At 43.6% G+C, this 18,715-nt stretch overlaps 2 protein-coding genes across 13 annotated transcripts in view; one reads left to right on the top strand and one right to left on the bottom strand.

Moving 5' to 3' along the window:
* Nucleotides 1–2,131, top strand: part of LOC118509618 (inositol 1,4,5-trisphosphate receptor) — a 39,147-nt gene extending 37,016 nt beyond the window's left edge. For all 8 annotated transcript variants that reach the window (XM_036050455.1, XM_036050453.1, XM_036050450.1 and 5 more), the window contains one exon: nucleotides 28–2,131. In XM_036050455.1, coding sequence (XP_035906348.1) covers nucleotides 28–114 — 87 coding nt within the window. In that variant the 3' untranslated portion in view covers nucleotides 115–2,131. The remainder of the gene's footprint in view (nucleotides 1–27) is intronic.
* A 9,651-nt stretch (nucleotides 2,132–11,782) lies between these two features.
* Nucleotides 11,783–18,715, bottom strand: part of LOC118509665 (rho-related BTB domain-containing protein 1) — a 39,938-nt gene continuing 33,005 nt past the window's right edge. For 2 of the 5 annotated variants that reach the window (XM_036050645.1, XM_036050646.1), the window contains exons 9-15: nucleotides 18,207–18,230; nucleotides 15,550–15,663; nucleotides 15,308–15,478; nucleotides 14,989–15,231; nucleotides 14,654–14,918; nucleotides 13,100–13,313; nucleotides 11,783–13,030 (exon numbers count right to left, since the gene is read on the bottom strand). In XM_036050645.1, the coding sequence (XP_035906538.1) occupies nucleotides 13,123–13,313; nucleotides 14,654–14,918; nucleotides 14,989–15,231; nucleotides 15,308–15,478; nucleotides 15,550–15,663; nucleotides 18,207–18,230 (1,008 nt within the window). In that variant the 3' untranslated portion in view covers nucleotides 11,783–13,030; nucleotides 13,100–13,122. The remainder of the gene's footprint in view (nucleotides 13,031–13,099; nucleotides 13,314–14,653; nucleotides 14,919–14,988; nucleotides 15,232–15,307; nucleotides 15,479–15,549; nucleotides 15,664–18,206; nucleotides 18,231–18,715) is intronic. The other 3 variants (XM_036050647.1, XM_036050648.1, XM_036050649.1) reach the window with 3 other exon arrangements.

The raw sequence follows: 18,715 nt of genomic DNA, 5'->3' as shown, positions 1-18,715 counted from the left end.
CCCTCTTTTTTTTGTTTGTTTGTGTAGATGACGGAACAGCGCAAACAGCGGCAACGGCACGCCCTGCTCAACCCAACCACGTCCACCTCGTACCAGTTCTATCCGCAGCTCTGATGCTCATCGTCCGTGCTGCTCGCCGGCGGTGCCGGTGATGAGGGCCGACGCAAAATGATGGCCTAAACCGGAAGGCGCGAGCAATTGTTTCACCGGCAAGCAGCGGCGATTATTTGTGATAAGAAGCTTCGTGTTTTGTTTGTTATAATTTGGTAAGCGATCAACTTCTTCCCGTTAATATGGTACCGACCGATCAACCGGACCGGCGGAAAAAGTAAGGAATCCATTTTCTGTTTATAAAAGTATAGTAAAAAAAGGGGGCAGCTTTTGTCTCTTTTTCCCCTTCGACCTCGAATCGGTTAAGCGGTGTAAATGAAAACGCTGCATGTTATTTATCATATATAGAGTTTACAAAAGCGCACAGTCGAAATGCTGCGCCGTCCCTTTAGTGGTGTATAGCTAGTAGATTGTTCACTATTAGTGTTAGTGGGTTCCGTCTCACACAAAAGTAAATTATCTAGCCCGAAAAAAACTCTTTAAACTCGTAACTAACCGTGACTATGTCCGAATCTCTTTCCCAACGTTTAACCCACCCACCCAACCGACTGACTGACTGACTGACTGACTTTTGCTATTCCACGACAGCCTCTACACGTTCGAACTCCATTTCACCGTGAACCGCCGACAAAATCTCTCGAACCGCAACCCTATTTTTCCTCCGACAATAGTTGTTACTGTGCGTGTTTTTCTAACTTGTAGTTATGTTTGTAAGCTCGTTCCCGCTGCCTAGTTTGTGTGTAACACAAGGGTTCGTAACAGCCTTTTGTTTAAAAGTGTAAGGATGTGTTAATGTGTAGGATAGTAACGCAACTTCTTGTGGTCGTGGAGCCTTTTAAAGCAATTTATAAACACACACACACACTTTACCCTAGCACCGCCGTAACGGAAGCAACGAATTTATCGTTATGCGTTTAAATCACAATAATGTGTAGAGTGTGTATACCATTGTGCAATCAACGTTGCCTTTTTTTGGTCCAATTCGCACGACGGTATGACTGTGAATGATGTCCAACGATGTTCCTTTTACTTTCGTTACTTATCCACTTGCGTTGTGAAAAAAAGGGAAACGTAATTTCGCTTAAATCAACTTCTTATTTCGCAAAGCGTTACCTTTCTTTAACTAACTAATCTAGTGTTTAACACCTTTCCAATTTGCTTAGTGAGTTAGTTTGTGAAGCTGCCCCGTCTGTCATGCAGCAGTGCTCGGCTATTTAGAGAACTGCGTTTATAATAGAGGGGGGACTTCTCAACGATCGCATCTAACACTTATTCTAAATGAAGGTTGCCACGTGATAAAGAGCAAACATAGAAACTTACGAGCGTAATCAAACTGTAGCAGCAAATGGGATTTGATGAGTGAAGTCTTGTTTCAAATATAGCATAGGGAGAGATTAACGCCTGGCTGGTTTGCAAAAGTTAAATGAGGTTTTTTTTTGTTTGTACACTGATACCTACACCTGTTTACAGTTACAGTCGAATCGCTCGCCGTTTTCTTCGACTCACGAGCTGCCTGCTTCGATTTGCATTCGATTTCACCATCGAATGGGCGACACTTTGCTCGAATCACATGCCGTTACCATGGAATTACGTGCCGGTGTACATGGATTCTTGTATGTTAGCACATTTCAAATACGCTGTTTCTCTCGAACAAATAGTTTTTTCTTGTCGTTATAACGCACGGATAATTTTTACTATTTAATAGAAATATAGAAAGCAATATTTTAAACTATTTTACGCGTGTTTTACATATTGTGTCAAAGTAAAAATGAACGATACATACCTACTATTTCCAAGAATTCAACGAAAAATTCACAAACTGAAAAAGAAAGTTTTTTCCAAGTTTTCTTCGCCGTTCGAACACGTTCATTTCCGCTAGTTTAATGTATAGATTGTTGAGCTTCTCGGTTTGACGCGACGAGTGCCTATCAGGCAACACGGAATGAGTGCCAGTCGGGCTACACTTTGTACAACACACACACACACTTTAACTTTGAATAAAGATTCATTCCTGCATCAAGCGTACAAGCGTCTACACGTCTTTTCCTTTGGGTGCAACAGTCCACTCGCTTTTTCCGCTTTGTTTCTCTTCTAGTTCAACAGGTTATGGGCCCAGCTCAGTGTGGCCAGTTCAATTGAAAAGTGCGCGACGCGGTTCGGAATCACAGTGATTTTTTCGGCGTGAAAAAATTAGGACATTTCCGGAAGGTACGCGGTGCGGTTAAGGAATCGTGTGTTTTTCGTGGTGAAAGAAAAAATCCAACCGGGAACGGTTCGGCACGAGCAAAAATGGATTTTTCGAAAGTGGGTGTCATCCGGCTGAACAACCGAAACTATCGGTCGTGGGCTTTCAAAGTGCAGATGTTGATGATGCGGGAGGGTACGTGGACGTACGTTGACCCGGGTGTCGCGCCGACACCGGTAACTCCGGAGTGGACGGAGGGTGATTCGAAGGCGCGGGCGACCATTGCTTTGTTGGTTGAGGATAACCAACACAATCTCATCATGACAAAGAACACAGCGAAAGAGACATGGGATGCGCTCAAGGCACACCACCACAAAGCCACTCTTACCGGGAAAGTTTCGTTGCTGAAAGAGATTTGCAATGCAAACTATCATGAAGGTGAGAATATGGAAGATTTTTTATACGGCATGGAAGATCTCTACTCTCGGCTGGAGAATTCGGGTGAAAAACTCTCGGCGAACATGCAGGTGGCCATGATTTTGCGGAGCCTTCCAAAAGCATTTGACGCTCTTACTACCGCTTTGGAAAGTCGTTCCGATAAAGAGCTAACGATGGAACTTGTGCGGGCAAAGCTGATCGACGAAAGTGAGAAGCTGTACGGCGGAAAGGTGCAGGAGGAGCGAGTGCTGAAGGCGAAAAGTGAAGCAAAACCAGGCGCGTGTTTCTTTTGTGGTCAATCTGGCCATAAGAAACGGGACTGCAAAGAGTTCCTGAATCGGAAGAGCAGCGGGGAAGGCGAAAAGAAGAAAAAGAATAAGCCGAATAAAAAAGAACTAGTGAAAATAGTGCGCGAAAACGACACAAGTTCGTTTACGTTCATGGTTCGTCAGCCTGAAATTCGCGGTAACGATCGGTCGTGGCTAATCGACTCGGGTGCTAGTTCGCACATGTGTAGCGACAAAAGCGCGTTCACGGTAATGGAACAAAGCTTGCGTTCAAATGTTACCGTCGCAGATGGCAGCGAAAATCGCGTCGAAGGTGTTGGCGATTGTCTGATCAAGTGTGCGGTTGAAAACGGCGAAATAATTGAAATCACGCTACGGGGTGTGTTGTATGTCCCTACGCTGGAGGGAAACATGATTTCAATCGGTAAACTCGCGGAAAAAGGTGTGCGTGCAGTTTTTGACAACACCGGGTGCAAACTCGTTTACGGAAATACGATCGTCGCGGTCGCGGATAAAGTGAGCGATATGTATTGGTTGCGAATTGCACAGGATCGAGTGATGAAATCAGTCGTAAAAGAGCACACGAAAAATTGCCAACACACTTGGCATCGTCGTCTTGGGCACAGGGATCCAGCTGTCATCGGTGAAATGAAGCGGTACGACTTGGTGTCGGGTCTAAAAGTGGTCGACTGCGGTATCCGCTGGACCTGCGAATGCTGCATCGAATGCAAAATGGCACGCTCGCCATTTCCACCAGTTGCAGAAAAAACCTCGACAGAAGTGCTGGATATAATCCACAGTGATGTGTGCGGCCCAATGGAAGAAACGACCTTAGGGGGATGCCGTTACTATATGACCCTAATAGACGATCATAGTAGGTATACTTTCGTCTATTTTCTCAAAAAGAAATCGGAGGTCGAGAATAAGATTCGCGAATACGTGAAATTGGTTCAAAACCAGTTTGGCCGGAAACCGCGGATCATTCGCTCCGATCAGGGAGGAGAATACTCCAGTAAGGCGCTTCGAAAATTCTGTGCGGACGAAGGGATAAAGATGGAATTTACTGCAGCATATTCACCCCAGCAAAATGGTGTCGCGGAGCGGAAGAACCGATCGCTCACGGAGATGGGTCGGTGTATGCTTCGGGATGCAGGTATGCATAAGCGATTTTGGGCGGAAGCAGTCAATACCGCTTGCTACTTGCAAAATCGATTGCCGTCTGCTGCAGTAGATCGTACGCCATTCGAGATCTGGTTCGGCAAAAAACCAGATTTGACCAACCTGCGACTGTTTGGATGTGTTGGATACGTACTGATTCCGTCGGTGAAACGAAAAAAGTTAGACGTCAAGGCGGAGCGTATGACTTTTGTCGGCTATTCCGGCGAACATAAGGCGTATCGGATGCTAAACACTAAGACGGGAGAAATTCAAATCAGTCGGGATGTCCGTTTTCTTGAGATTGATGACGGATCCAAGGAGCAGACATACGGCGATCCCAAAATAGAGGATAATCCGACTGAAAGCGTTGAAATTGAGTGGTCTCTCGATGAAACGAAACAGGAAGCTAAAACCAACGTGGCCAATGAAACAACCTCCGAATCTGAATTTTACGGTTGGGATTGTTCAGACGATGGCTGGCCACGAGGTTTTTGGAACGATAATGATAACAATTGGCTTCGCGGACTGTGGGACGATGACGACACTGAAGCTGGAGCTGCGGAGCCGGAGGCGGTGCTGGATGTAATACCGGAGGCGATGCCAGCGGCTGTGCCGGTGGTGTCGAGTACTCCCGTTCGTCGTTCACAAAGAGCGACAGCTGGCGTTCCACCGGCAAGATATGACGAAGAAGTATATCTGGCGAAGGAATGTATAACCGAACCAAAAACGTATAAGGAAGCTGTATCTGGTCCTCAGAGTGCCGAATGGAAATCAGCGATGGCAGAAGAAATGCAGTCCCATCACGAAAATGGAACGTGGGAGCTAGCGGAGCTGCCGCCGCACCGAAAGGCTATCGGGTCGAAATGGATCTTCAAGTGTAAAGCGGATGAAGACGGTCATTTCGTTCGGTATAAAGCACGGCTGGTGGCGCAGGGTTTCTGCCAGAAATTCGGGACGGATTACGACCTAGTGTTTGCCCCCGTCGTAAAGCAGATTACTTTCCGGACGATGCTGGTTCTGGCGAGTAAAAGGAAGATGTTAACAAAGCACGTTGACATAAAGACGGCGTACCTACATGGTCTTCTCAAGGAGGAGATTTTTATGCGCCAGCCACAGGGATTCGAGAGCGGTAACCCGAACGAAGTCTGCAGGCTGCATCGCAGCATTTACGGGCTCAAGCAGGCAGCTCGTGTCTGGAATACGAAGATCGACGACGTACTGAAAACAATGGGTTTCATCCAATCAACGGCGGACCCATGTTTGTACATACGCGAAAAAGCGGGTAAGTCCATTTTTGTTCTCATTTACGTTGACGATGTGATCGTCATATGTAACACGGAGGAAGAATTTTCTGAGGTAGTCCACGTCCTGACACTGAATTTCACGATCAGCGTCATGGGTAACCTAAGATTTTTTCTCGGCATACGAGTTCGGCGGAACGATGGGCGTTACTGTATGGACCAACAAGCTTACTTGGAACGAGTTCTGGAGCGTTTCGGCATGCTGGATGCTAAACCGTCCAAATACCCGATGGATCCCGGCTTCTTAAAACGAAAGGAGGAGAATGGCAGGAAGTTGGATTCGCCAAAAGCGTATCAAAGTCTCATAGGGGCTCTGTTGTACGCTGCAGTGACCAGCAGACCCGATATTGCAATCGCCACGGCCATTCTGGGCAGGAGAGTGCAAGATCCATCAGAAGCAGATTGGAACGAGGCCAAACGGATACTACGTTACCTCAAGGGTACACTGGATAGTGTATTGTACCTTGGAAGCGGCGAACAGAAGCTGGAGTGTTTTGTGGACGCCGATTGGGCAGGCGACGAGAGCGACCGCAAATCCAACTCGGGGTTCGTGTTTAAGTTCGGCGGCGGGCTCATCGGATGGGGCTGTCATAAGCAGAAGTGCGTGGCACTATCTAGCACCGAGGCCGAATATATTTCTCTTGCCGAGTGTCTACAGGAGGTAAAGTGGATCCTGAAACTGATGGCGGATGTTGGCGAGCAACTGGATGGTCCAGTTCTGGTCAACGAAGACAATCAAAGTTGCATTGCGCTGACTAAAGGAGACCGAGCCGAACGCAAAGCAAAACACATCGATACGAAATTTAATTTCGTGAAAGATATGGTTCGGGACGGCATCGTGAAACTGCAGTACTGCCCAACCGAACACATGCAAGCTGATCTGCTTACCAAACCGTTGCAAGCAGTGAAACTTCGACAACTTAGGGAAGCGATCGGAATAAAATCATTCAGTGTTGAGGAGGAGTGTTGAGCTTCTCGGTTTGACGCGACGAGTGCCTATCAGGCAACACGGAATGAGTGCCAGTCGGGCTACACTTTGTACAACACACACACACACTTTAACTTTGAATAAAGATTCATTCCTGCATCAAGCGTACAAGCGTCTACACGTCTTTTCCTTTGGGTGCAACAGTCCACTCGCTTTTTCCGCTTTGTTTCTCTTCTAGTTCAACATAGATCACCAATGAACTCTAGCTAGAAGCTAGTCTCGCTACGTTTATCACTACTGTTCGATGTTGGTATTGTACGACACATTTTCTTGCCATTTATGGTTTATTAGCCGTTTGTTCGTATAAAAATACCAGCAAAATGTTTTCTAATGGTAACAGTCTAACCGGGCTATTCATTACATCAAATGCTTCATACAGGAGCAATCAAAAATCCATGTATATCGGCAGGTGATTCCATGGTAACGGCATGTGATTCGGTCGTCATGTCACGCATTCGATGGTAAGGGCATGCAAATCGAAGCAAGCAGCTCATGAGTCGGAGCAAACGGTGAGCGAATCGACTGTAACTGTAAACAGGTGTATTTTTATTTCACAATAATCACAACACACACAATAATCGAACATTAAAACAATAGTAAAAATATGAGGCCGCGCACGAGCCACGTCTATCCCGGAACCGTGATGAGCAGAGAGAGTGTGTAAGGATCCGCACGATCCCCGATCGTCGCAAGAGCGAGACAGCCATATCCGCTACACATCGGATGCTGTCAGTTCCCAGACAGCGGTTAGGCTATGTTCTAATCAGGATGCAACAAGGTTTATGAAAAAAAAATGAAAATGAGCTATTATATGAAAAAAAAACTGCACTTCAAGCTTCTTGGAAAGTTCAGGAAAGATGAGTCATTATTTGTCAGGCAGGTTGATTCGCATAATTTGATTTTGCACAGTAATTTCTAACAGCACTAGTTATTCTAGTATGGCCTATTTTTGTTCATAATTAAATATTTTCTTTCTTGGTGTATTCCCCTCCCCTTAAAGAAGAAGGATTAAAATCTCATCAGAAACTAGGAAATTAAAAAAAGGAAACTAGTTCTCAGCGAACTGGAGTAAAAAGAAGTAAGAGAGAGCAAACTGGTAGCAGCAAATAGATATGGAAAATAAGTATAAAAGAAACTGTACTCTACACAAATTTACTTCTAAACACGGTAACACTGTAATGGAAACATAGCAAAACACAGCGAAAGAGCGAAAACAAAACAAAAAACTGTTTTTTTTTTGTTTAAGTAAGAAAGAAAGAGCGTCATTCGGATTTTTTTTTATTTCACGTGTTGACGGCCAGGCCGTATATCTTATCGACTGTACTTAATACTTACAAAATAATTCAAGGATGTGTGCTATTTTGGTGAGAGACATTTCCTTCTTCTGCCACTGAAATGCACCTTAACCCGGGTGAACTCGGTAGAAGATGGGGAGTTCCGCTGGTAAAGTGGGAATCGGGAGCGTCGTCAGGTTGTCGTCACGTGTTTTCGGGACAGGGGGCAGCCTTTGTGGTATTGGCGCTTCGGGAATTTGATGAAACCGTCCTCTGCGTCGAACTCCCTCGATGAAGCTTCGCATCTCCTAACCGTTTGTTCCGGATTGCGTGCTGATGTCGTCACTGACGACCATCCCGCCGGCAGAATGTCTGGCTTCGAGGACCACAACAGCTTAGTTGAGCCATCGTCGTATTAAACACACACACACACTCCGCCGGCAGCATGGCCGCCAATAGCGACCTCAGGTCTCTTGAGTACTGCTTTGACACCAGCATAGGCCAAAAATGTGACCTGGCGCACGTAAGAGTTATTGAGCGGGACAAACGAGGAACAATAAACAGAGGCTGATTCCCATCTCTTTGGCGAAGCCGAACAGGATCCGTGCGTATTTGTAGTTCGTCTGACCCAGGATGTCGCGAATTGGCACCGCGGGGGATCTTCCTGATGCCCGAACGGCTGATAGTAAGCCGGGTCGAATTACCGCATCTAATTCCACGCATGACCAGAGGATGTGGTCAATGTCATGGTATCCGTTGCTATAACTACAAACCTTGCTGTCGGCACTGCCTACACGATGGAGATGCGCGTTCGAATAATGGTTCGACATGAGTCTAGACATCATGCGAATAAACGCGCGATCCACCGGGAGCCCGTGAAACCAGGAACGCAGAGATACCTGTGGTGAGATTGAGTCCCACAGCGGGCTATGCAAAGCTTTTGTAAGGAAAGGAGGAATTCGTGTGGGGTGATCGACCTCTCAAAAAAGTTGCATTCGAAGGCACCTCGTTTGGCCAAGGAGTCTGCCTTTTCAATGGTAATGAATGCGATCATTCGGATGTATTACTTGAGCATGATTAATTACTTAAATGGTTTCTGTTTGTTTTGTTTTTCAGTTTTTTTACTAGAAGGAAGAAGCAAAATTGTTTTCCTTTGGTAGTATCACCCTTCTTCTTCTACTACACCGCTGCTGTTTTGTTTTGCTTTTGCGACCGCGCTTGGTCGGCATTACAGTTTACAACCATCGAGGATGATGAGGTTGTTCCAGAGATGATGGAGGAGTTTGGTTTGATTTCCAAAAAAAAAGCCAACCTCAACGACATTGCTCCTGCTTATTTACAGCTAGGGACACAAAGACAGGCGACCCGGGCCTTTGCTTACGCACTAATGTTGTTACCGTTAGATGCTAGAGCGCAGTGGATTAATCACAATACACACAGTTGTGTTTTGCTGTTGTTGGTTTGGTTGGTGTCACCACCTGCCTATCGTTTCTAATCATAATGAGCTTAATCCGTGACGACTCTTTCACCGACCACTACAGCGACATCCTAACTCAACAGTGCCGTTTGTGGGGAAAATTTACATTTACTCCGTTTTTCTTTTTTGCTATAAATGTCGGGGTTTATACTGTACTGTACGAAGTGGTTTAATCACAATTAGTGTTGTGTTAGTGCTGGCTAGCCAGACCGCAAAGCTCCCTGTGAGGGATCCAAGCCGAGCGAACGAATGCGAGTACGGGTGGAAAGTGTTTTAGCTAACACAAATTGATTGATTGGTGTTACATCCTCTCGCAGGCCTTCTTTCCCTAATCAGAATTGTTTCAAAGTAATTAACCGATGAGATGAAGAAGTTAACAAAGCCTCGAAACGATGCAACGCAATGGTGAGCTTTCGCTAGCGTCCGGTAGATGGCGCCACTTCAAACAGCACGAACGGCTTGAGTGGCTACAAATTAACGAACTGCTGCATCACACCGGCCAAATAAGAGAAAAAATCTGTATCTCTTGATGTACGATGGAATAACTCATCAAAAGGACTATAAAAGTCATTTCAAATAAATAAAATATTCATCCGGATCGCATTAGAAAGCTTCGTGCTGTAGAAAGCTTTCGATTGTACATAATTTTAAGTTCAAACTCGTCCAAAAAAAAGGGATATTGCAAACGCTCGCTCAGCTAAGCCACAACACTAATTATGATCATTTTCTTGCTCTATCTCTAAATTTCATTCCGTCATAAAACTTCGCCCATTACTTTTTGGCCGCTTACTGCTATTTTCATGATGCGTTCCACTCATCTGGTATCACACGATTTTTCGGCTCCTTTTTTTTATTTTATACTCCTGGTAAGTTTTACTTATGAAGCTTTTTTTAGCTGTTTAGGCAGCCGCCGGGAGTATTGGAAGGAATCGACTACAATCCAGTTGTGTTGATACGTTCCCTGCTTCTTGGCGAGAACCGTGACCAGTGACGATAGTCGAAAAAAGCGAAAGGCAACGAGCGAGACGACGGTAGCGTAATACAGTGCCGTTAGCATAACTATAGTGTCAAAGTCATTTTAAGTCATTTTATAAGAAATCATGATATTTCCATACATTTAGTACGTGCCGCAGTCATTTTCTTGCTAGTGGCAACGTAATTCCGATCGAAAGCATTTAGTTTCAACATTCCGCTAGATTTGCTTACTAAAACTAAAAGCTCTCAATCAAAAATCCTTTGCTAAAATCTAAAATTGTAAGCCGCTAACATGAAATCGAGTGTGGCTCGTCAAAAAAAGTGTTTCAAGTTTAGCTTAGAAAATCCAATTAAAATAAAAAATAATATTTCGACACTAAGATACTTACAAGAAACCAAGATGAGAGTAAACGAAGCAAGAATTAGCTCAGGGCACTATAGTTTAACCTTACACGACAGTACTTTAGAAGTTTGTGTAGTAGTGTGTTTGCATTAGTCCTAAAATCTGGCAAGCGACATCATTTTAGCGAGCTTACTTGCTAGTGTTAATGGTAAATACTGCTGTCTCTTCTTCGTAAATGACTGTTTCGTTTGATATCACAAAATCAAAACTCTTAGCCTTTCGCTACACCAAAAGACGCTCGAAAGCTCCCAGCAGTTTGTTTACTGATCTTCGTTTATCGTTTATAAGCTACGCTTGAGGAGTTGAGGAGTGAGGGTGCGTGCGTCTGCTCGATCTGGTTGCTGTTTTGAACTAGTTTAACCTACGAATTATGCTCATTTCGCAACTCCTAGCGCCCGGACATTATTTAACACACACACACGCAGACAGACACAGTTTACAAACACGCAGGACAAAAGCAAGAAAACTTCTAGTGCGTTGTGCTACTACGATTCGCAAACCATCACTAACACCACCACCATCAACCATCGCTTCTTGCTCAAATATGTACGTGTGTGTGTGTGTGCTGCTGCTGGTTGGTTTGTTTTCTCTTTATAAAAAATGAGGCAGTTTCCACGTTTCCATAGCGATTTTGCTTGGCCGTTTTTTGTGTTTTGTTTTTCTCTGTGTTGTTGTGTTTCACTGTTTTACTCTTCATAATTTGCCACGGGTTTTCAACACTACTACTACTACTACTACTACTGTTCTGAGGCTCTGTCAGTTCTCTTTCCGTCACGTTCCCGTCCGCCACCGTGTAATGGTTCTACACTAAAAGCAACTACAACTCGAGCGCGGTCTGCCCAATTCAATCACGATTTAGCATACGGCGCTTTTACTCAGCGCCTACTACTCTACAATTGACACCCATACAAACACACTCCCTAGATGGCCGCGTTTACACACAAGGAGGGGCGAAATCGATCGAAAGCCAGCTTACAATCGTCCACGGACAGATGATACAGATGGGTTGCGTACAAATTGTTTCACAATCGTGTCAGTGAGTAGAACCAGCTGCTCTGACCCGGAAGGAAATCTCTTACTCGTGGCGTGGATGATAAAATTACAACAAAAAATATTATTATAAGTTCGGAAACTGAAGTTTATAAATAAAACCGTAAGTCATGCACTCAAACATAAAGCACGCACTGTTGTTGCTATTTGCACTCTTTTTAAAACGACTTTTATTGCAAGTCCACCCCTTGGTATTACGTATCGCGTGTTGTCGCTAGGAAAAGGTGTATAATCTTTTCACATATTGTTAATTTTTTTTGTTTACTCTTCAATTGCTTGTTACCCTACTTACGTAAACTAATCGCAAAAAAAAGAAGAAGCTTAAAACAAAATGGGGGAAAAAAATGCACCAAAAATAAAATAAACACAACAACAATATTGCTGTTTTTGCCACTTTTACATGTCTGATTTGAATTTCTTGAAGCTTGTGTTTGCTGGAAGTGTGTGTGATGATTAATTGTGTTCCGAAGAGATGAACCCCTTCTTACTGTAACTAACACAAAATTCATTTAACTAGCATACTTGCTTTTGTTTGAATTTTAAACCGATTAAAGTGTTTGTTCGTTTTGGCTTTTCTTTACGCTTCCGTTAATGCCACTGTGGAATGCATCGATCGCACCGTGAATATAAAAATGCAAATACCTTCATTCGACCCTAAACCAATCGATGCAGCAGTTGTGTTTCTCGATAGGGAAAGAATTAGAAAATAATATATTTTCTACGCGACTCCGGCTCCGGGGTACCGATATCGCTCATAGTCGTCGATTCATTATCATTTCACTTCCGGCACCACAGTAAAAGCGTCCAAATGCTTGTTAGCACAAATTGATAAATAGACACAGTTGGGCGCCCTAAACGAAACGGAAGGACAATCCGGACAATACAGGGAGTGCCCGATTTAAAAAAAAAAAAGCTTGTGTAATCTCCTGAGAGGTGTACCAGGTCACAGTGTGTCGTCAGAGATGAAACGTCTCTGAAACGGGTGACGAGTTACTGTGTATGTGTGGTATTACTGACACGCTCCTATACTCACTATTCACGACGGACCCGTGTGTTTGCATGATTAATGTATGAAAGGAAATAATCAACACCGGAAGGGCTGCTTATTGCTCCTGGTGTTAGGGCTCCTTGCTCTAACTCCAAATTTTGGGGTTTGTGATGCATTCTAGACCGAGGGGAATAAAGCAGGGACAATCTCTCTCTCTCTCTCTCTCTCTCTCTCTCTCTCTCTTACGCACTCTTTACCATGGTCGTCAATAGCCGTCTAACGGTGGCTACCGTTGCAGCAAATATTATGTGTAGATCTGGAAGATGATCAGGATGCTGAGGATCGTGCAGATGAAGCAGATAAGCACCGGCAGGATGACGATGAAGCGGAGCGATCTTAAATGAAATCACAAACAAAAATTAATTAAAAAAAACAACAGCAAACGCTCAGTTTATACGCTTTACCTCCACGGGCCGTCGGCTGGATGTCAAAGGTCACCGGCGTCGTGTTCCGGATCGAGCTGGTTGACCGAGTTGGCGTTCGATTGGAAGAGGCTGGTGCTAACCGCGTCCTGCTGATCATTGCCGGCCGCGCCCGCCGACCCCTTGCCGGACGCCTGGATGGCCGACTTTGCCGTCGCGGCCGATCGTTTCGATTTTCCTAATAGCCAGAAAAACACTGTTCCCAGTAGGACAATTCGAAAACCCATTCCGATCGATGGAAGCATGGGGTGGATGGTGGTGGGTGGGTGGGTGGGTATGTGATGTTTGTGAGCAAACAACGTGGAAATGATCGTGAGGGAATGATGAAGAACAATATGTACATATGCATGAGTGAGCATGAGTGATCGATGTAGAAACAAAACGATTCAAGATGGAAGGTAAGCAAACACACGATACACAGCAGCAGCGGAAAGTTAAAAATATAATAGGAAAACAATGAGAAAAAAAGCGAAAAAAGAAATGAAAAAAGGGAAATAAAAATGAAACGGAGAAAAGAAAACAAATTAGGAATAAGGATCTAGCAAAATGGTGCGGTACTGAAGTAATGAACCTATTATGAGTTGTTAATACAGAGTTTTTCAGTTGATAAGGCAATAGCATCCATTTTTATGGCAGGCTTCTCAGATGGAATGGCAATCAACGCTAGTTGATATGGAAACGTCTTCATATTACAGGGAAATCCAATACCTTTTATTGTGATGTCCTCAGATGATATTCTCATAGTAGTCGTTGACATTGTACACGTCCTTACAGCGCTCAAGTAAGTGCGTGCAATATCAACGGCTACTATGAGAATATCATCTGAGGACATCACAATAAAATGTATTGGATTTCCTTGTCATACGAAGCCGTTTCCATATCTAGTTGAATATCTAGCTTTGTTTGCCATTTCATCGAAGGAGCCTGCCATAAAAATGAATGCAATTGCCTTATCAACTGAAAACCCTTGTAAGAGCAACTGTTCAAGTTGATAATCCGTCTTTTGCTTTGAATATGATAGGAAAAGAATGAAAAATCTTCAAAATAAAACTCAAGAACGTTTCTTAATTTGAATTAAATTTTCGACATAATATAAATTCATGTTGCTAATATATGTCTCTACTAGTTCTGTATATGTTTTTTTTCTATTTTTTGACATTTTTTTTTTAATTCGGTGTTGATTAAGATGCCTTAAAGAAATGTAAGATGAATCAGCCAAATTCATGGCGAGAAGATCGTGCTATGGATCTGGTGGGACCAGCTGGGTGTTGTATATTGTGAACTTCTGGTATCAAAAGCTGTGCATATCATAGAAGAGGTGTACCTATAGCACTTGTATTTTCTCTTACTAAATTGCCATGAACTTATTTATACTTGAAATAACTATTGCGGATAATTTAAATAAATAAAAAAACTTTCAAAAATCGTGATCGTGCACAACATGCTTAAGTTTTCCTTTAACTCTAGTGATGCATGAACGTCCTATAGCGAACTACTGTCACTCGTCTCTTCCATCTGAGCGCCGGAACTACTTACCACCCGAGAAGCACAGGCACCCCTTATCGTCCGCTGTACAGTCTTTTTTGCCATTGTTCAGCTCCCGACTGAGCTCGTTCATGCAGCGCTGATAGTAGTCGTAATCCTTCAGATACCAAACCGGTGGCCAACGATGCTCCCGCAGATAGTCCTGATTGTCGGGATGGAGGCTTTTCAGGCTGCGCGGGGACAGCCGGCAGATGCTGTTGTAGTTAACGCACAGATACGACATGCACCATTCCGCCAGCTGGTGTGCGTTGTGTAGCTACAATGAAGGGGGGAGATTAGTTGTTTTTTTTTTTTAAATCTATAAGGAAAACTGTAAGGAAGTTTACCTTCACCGGCTCAAGCAACCGCAGGCAGTGTTCGACCGCCTCGCTCGTTTCGTTCTGCGACATGCGCAACAAATCCTCAATCACACGACACTCGACCAGATTAAGCAACCGCGGTAAGCACAGCCGGTTCGCCAGCTCGAGCAGGTTGAGACATTTGTCCGCCGAGATGGGCGGTATTTCGTCGGTGTACAGATAGCACAGCAGCTTGTGGAAGGTGTATTCCGTCACACCGGGAAGTACGATCTGCAAGTAACAGCGGGGTTTTTGTCAGCGCAATGCTCGGATTGGGTCGCGTGCATCTTCGCTAGCGCTTACTTACCAAATTGGCATGCGCTTCGCGGAAATCACCGTTCAGCATCGCCTTCATCACATCACAGCGCGCGACCAGCATGGCACGGTGGGCCTTCATGTGGCCATCGTCCAGCTCGAACGTGATATCACCGAAGATACCGTTCTGAACACAATATTTTTCCAAATTTTGTTTCATGCACTGTTGTGAAATGAAAAAAGGCAACTAATGAGTGAAATGTTTTGCATCATATTTTCTGTAACCGGAATTACCGTTGAATAGTGTTGAATCGTTTCATCGTTCATGAAGCTTTGATTCGCCTGCGTATTGGAGAGCAGCACCATCAGCTGGGGTAGTTCCAGAAACTCTGCCGCCTGTCGTATTTCCTGCGAAAATGTATAACGAAAAACAGAAAGCAAGCATATGAGCAATCGTAACTTCCGGCAAGGCTTTAGGCATTTTAACTACAAGCTAAAGGTAACAGAGCTACAGGAAATAGATCCTAGAACCAGTAAAAAAAAATGGTTAAAAAAGGGAGGAATTAAAGTTATTGAAAGAGCAGAAAATCAGCTTTTTTTGTTAATAAAAATAGACAAAACATATTTCATTTCACAGCAAGAACATATGTTAAAAGGAGATAGTATTTAAAAGGGGTGCGCTTTGTAAACGAGTGTTGGACTGTAAACTTAGTTCGTGGCACTGAGCCGTTGAGGCAGCATTTTTTTTTTAATGATGTTGACAATTAACTGATCAATTGTTCATTTGGAAAAAACTAAATCCCAGCATATGGTGGGATCAACTGGAGATCGTTTATTATGAGCTTCTTCTCGTGATATTAAATGATCATTATGCATGAACCTTGCACACCTAAATAAAGGAGCATCTCACGTTAATTATTCGAATCCGAATTTATTTATGGAAAATTTATGATATGTACTCTAGAGTTGACTGCTCGCCTAGAACACACCCAAGGTTTGAAAAAAACTAAATCCCAGCATATGGTGGGATCAACTGGAGATTGTATATTATGAGCTTCTCCTCGTAATATTAAATGATCTTTATGCATAAACCTTGCACACCTAAATAAAGGAGCATCTCACGTTAATTATTCGAATCCGAATTTATTTATGGAAAATTTATGATATGTACTCTAGAGTTGACTGCTCGTCTAGAACACACCCAAGGTCTGAAATGTCTTAGGAAATTTGCCAAGAATATTAAAATCTATGCAACATCTCTCAGGTGACCGCATTTTTGAAGTCGTCCAAATCATCTCCTATCTGGGGTCAAGACAGGATGTTGAGACACTCCATCGGTTGTACTACAGTCTTAGGAAACTTCGGTTCTTCGGTCTCAAGACAGGATGTTGAGACATTCCATCGGTTGTACTACAGTCAGAGGAAACTTCTCCACGAAGCTGGAACTGTGAGAACATTTATGGTCCAAGTACTCACATACGCCTCTCAGACATGGGCTTTTTCCAAAACTGACGGAACCCTCCTAGTCGCAGGGTCGAGAGGAAGATGCTCAGAAGAATTTTTAGCCCCGTATGTGTGCAAGGACAATGAGAGGAGTCCATTTAGGCCGTCCACACGGACAGAGGAGGCGTGGTAGGGCCAAACTGAGATGAAGTGATGGTGTTGGCGCTAAAAAGTGAGCGGTATCGAGGATTGTTGTAGCAGGCCCAGAGTTGTTTTATAGTAGCGCCGGATAATACTACAAAACATATGCAACATCTCTGCAGAGAATCAGCACTCAAGGTCGAGTCAAGGTCTTTGGAGGCCCCGAGCGGAATAACAGTCGAGGCCCCACTCTAATTGTGACTCGTTTGTGAGTAAGACCAACAGGACTTGCCTCGCCGACGAGGCCCCGAGCTGTTGCTCCTTCCGATTCTAGGTTGATCTGCCACTGTTCCAGAATCGGAGTGAATTGTAAGAGAACCGAGAGTAGCTCAGGCGAAAACAGAATCATTGCCAGTCTAACCTGAGGATATTCCCGTAAAAGTTTATGTTAAAGCATCCGTCATGATCAAGCATAGTGCCATAACGTGGAGCTTGATGGCGGCCATTGAAGTGCCTATCAGGATCTCTGGCTACTTCAATGCAGGTCGCAATAAAAAATGCAACAAAGCTCCTGCCTTCCATCCTTGACACTACAACCTCGAGAGGGCTCTGTCCAGCCATTTCTAACTTTCAGTGACTTGATTTAAACTGTAGCAAGGTAATCACTCCTGCGATCGGGAAGGCGGTCCAAATTGGAGTTGATTCCCGATCCTGCCGTAAGTAAGCACTCTTCTTAAATCAAACTGATTGAATTTTTCTGTGCACTTGAGATTCCAACCTCTGGAAACAGCGCCACGAATTAAGTTAGTGTCCTGCGTACTAGCACGAAAAGCGAAATTGAAAACAAATCACTAGTCATATAAACGTGATCTTGAGTTTTACTCTTTTTTTATCTTGTTTAGAATTAAGCGCAAAGTTTTGTCATTTAAATAATTGATTGCACAGGATAATATAAGAACCCAAAATTAATAAGCAATACTTGGAAAGGCAAACATAATAATGCAAGCACAGAACTCAAAAGCATCCTCTCTACTGTATCTTCAGAAGGATATGTCACTATTCCCGGCATTCGCAGTCATATGCATTAGGAGGGAACCCACATTCACACACCGAAACACAACACACTAAAAAATATAAATTTTAACAAAAAAATAACTAAAAACGAAAAGAAAAGTCTTTAAAACACTCCTATTATTATTGGTCTACGTTTTGCTGCACACGAAACGTTGCAGACAGTCACAAACAAACAAACCAAAACGGATTTTAACGCAAACATTCGCAGCAAACAGTCTAACGCAACGCTTCGTTCTAATTGTTGATTCTGTAGCTGTGTGTGTGTGTGTGTGTTTTTTTTTTGTTACAATTACCAGTATCAATCCTATCGATGCAGTCTGCATCGTTGAAGAGCAGCAGCAGTAAGGTGAAGATGTTTCGTAAAGGGGCGATAAGTGAAGAATATAGACAGAAAACATTTCATAAACATAAGTTGTGGGAGAGGGGGCATCAAGATTCACGATGGATGGAGGATAGGGGGGATAAAAGGGGGAAGGAACACGATAAAATTTTTTTGCCTTTGCAGAAGGGAACTGCTCAAAACTACACGAAAAGATGGCCCTGGTTTTGCGCAATGATCCACATAGATGAATGAACCACAAAGAGGTAACTCACGATTGTTAAAAATGATTACAGGTTTTTTCAGTTGATAATGTAAAAGCATCGCTCTTTTTTGTAGTTTCCTTACATGTTAAAGACAGGCTTATATGATCAGATGACTGGTGAATCAATTACCTTTTATTGTTAAGTGAAGTTACCAGATGATATTGTAATCGAGGCTGATGATATTGTACACGGCCTGAGAACGCTCAGATAAGTGGGT

The sequence above is a fragment of the Anopheles stephensi genome, chromosome 3 (assembly GCF_013141755.1).
Source record: "Anopheles stephensi strain Indian chromosome 3, UCI_ANSTEP_V1.0, whole genome shotgun sequence".
NCBI lineage: Eukaryota > Metazoa > Arthropoda > Insecta > Diptera > Culicidae > Anopheles > Anopheles stephensi.
Note: the sequence above shows the minus strand (reverse complement) of the source record. Positions and strands in the feature narration are given on the sequence as shown.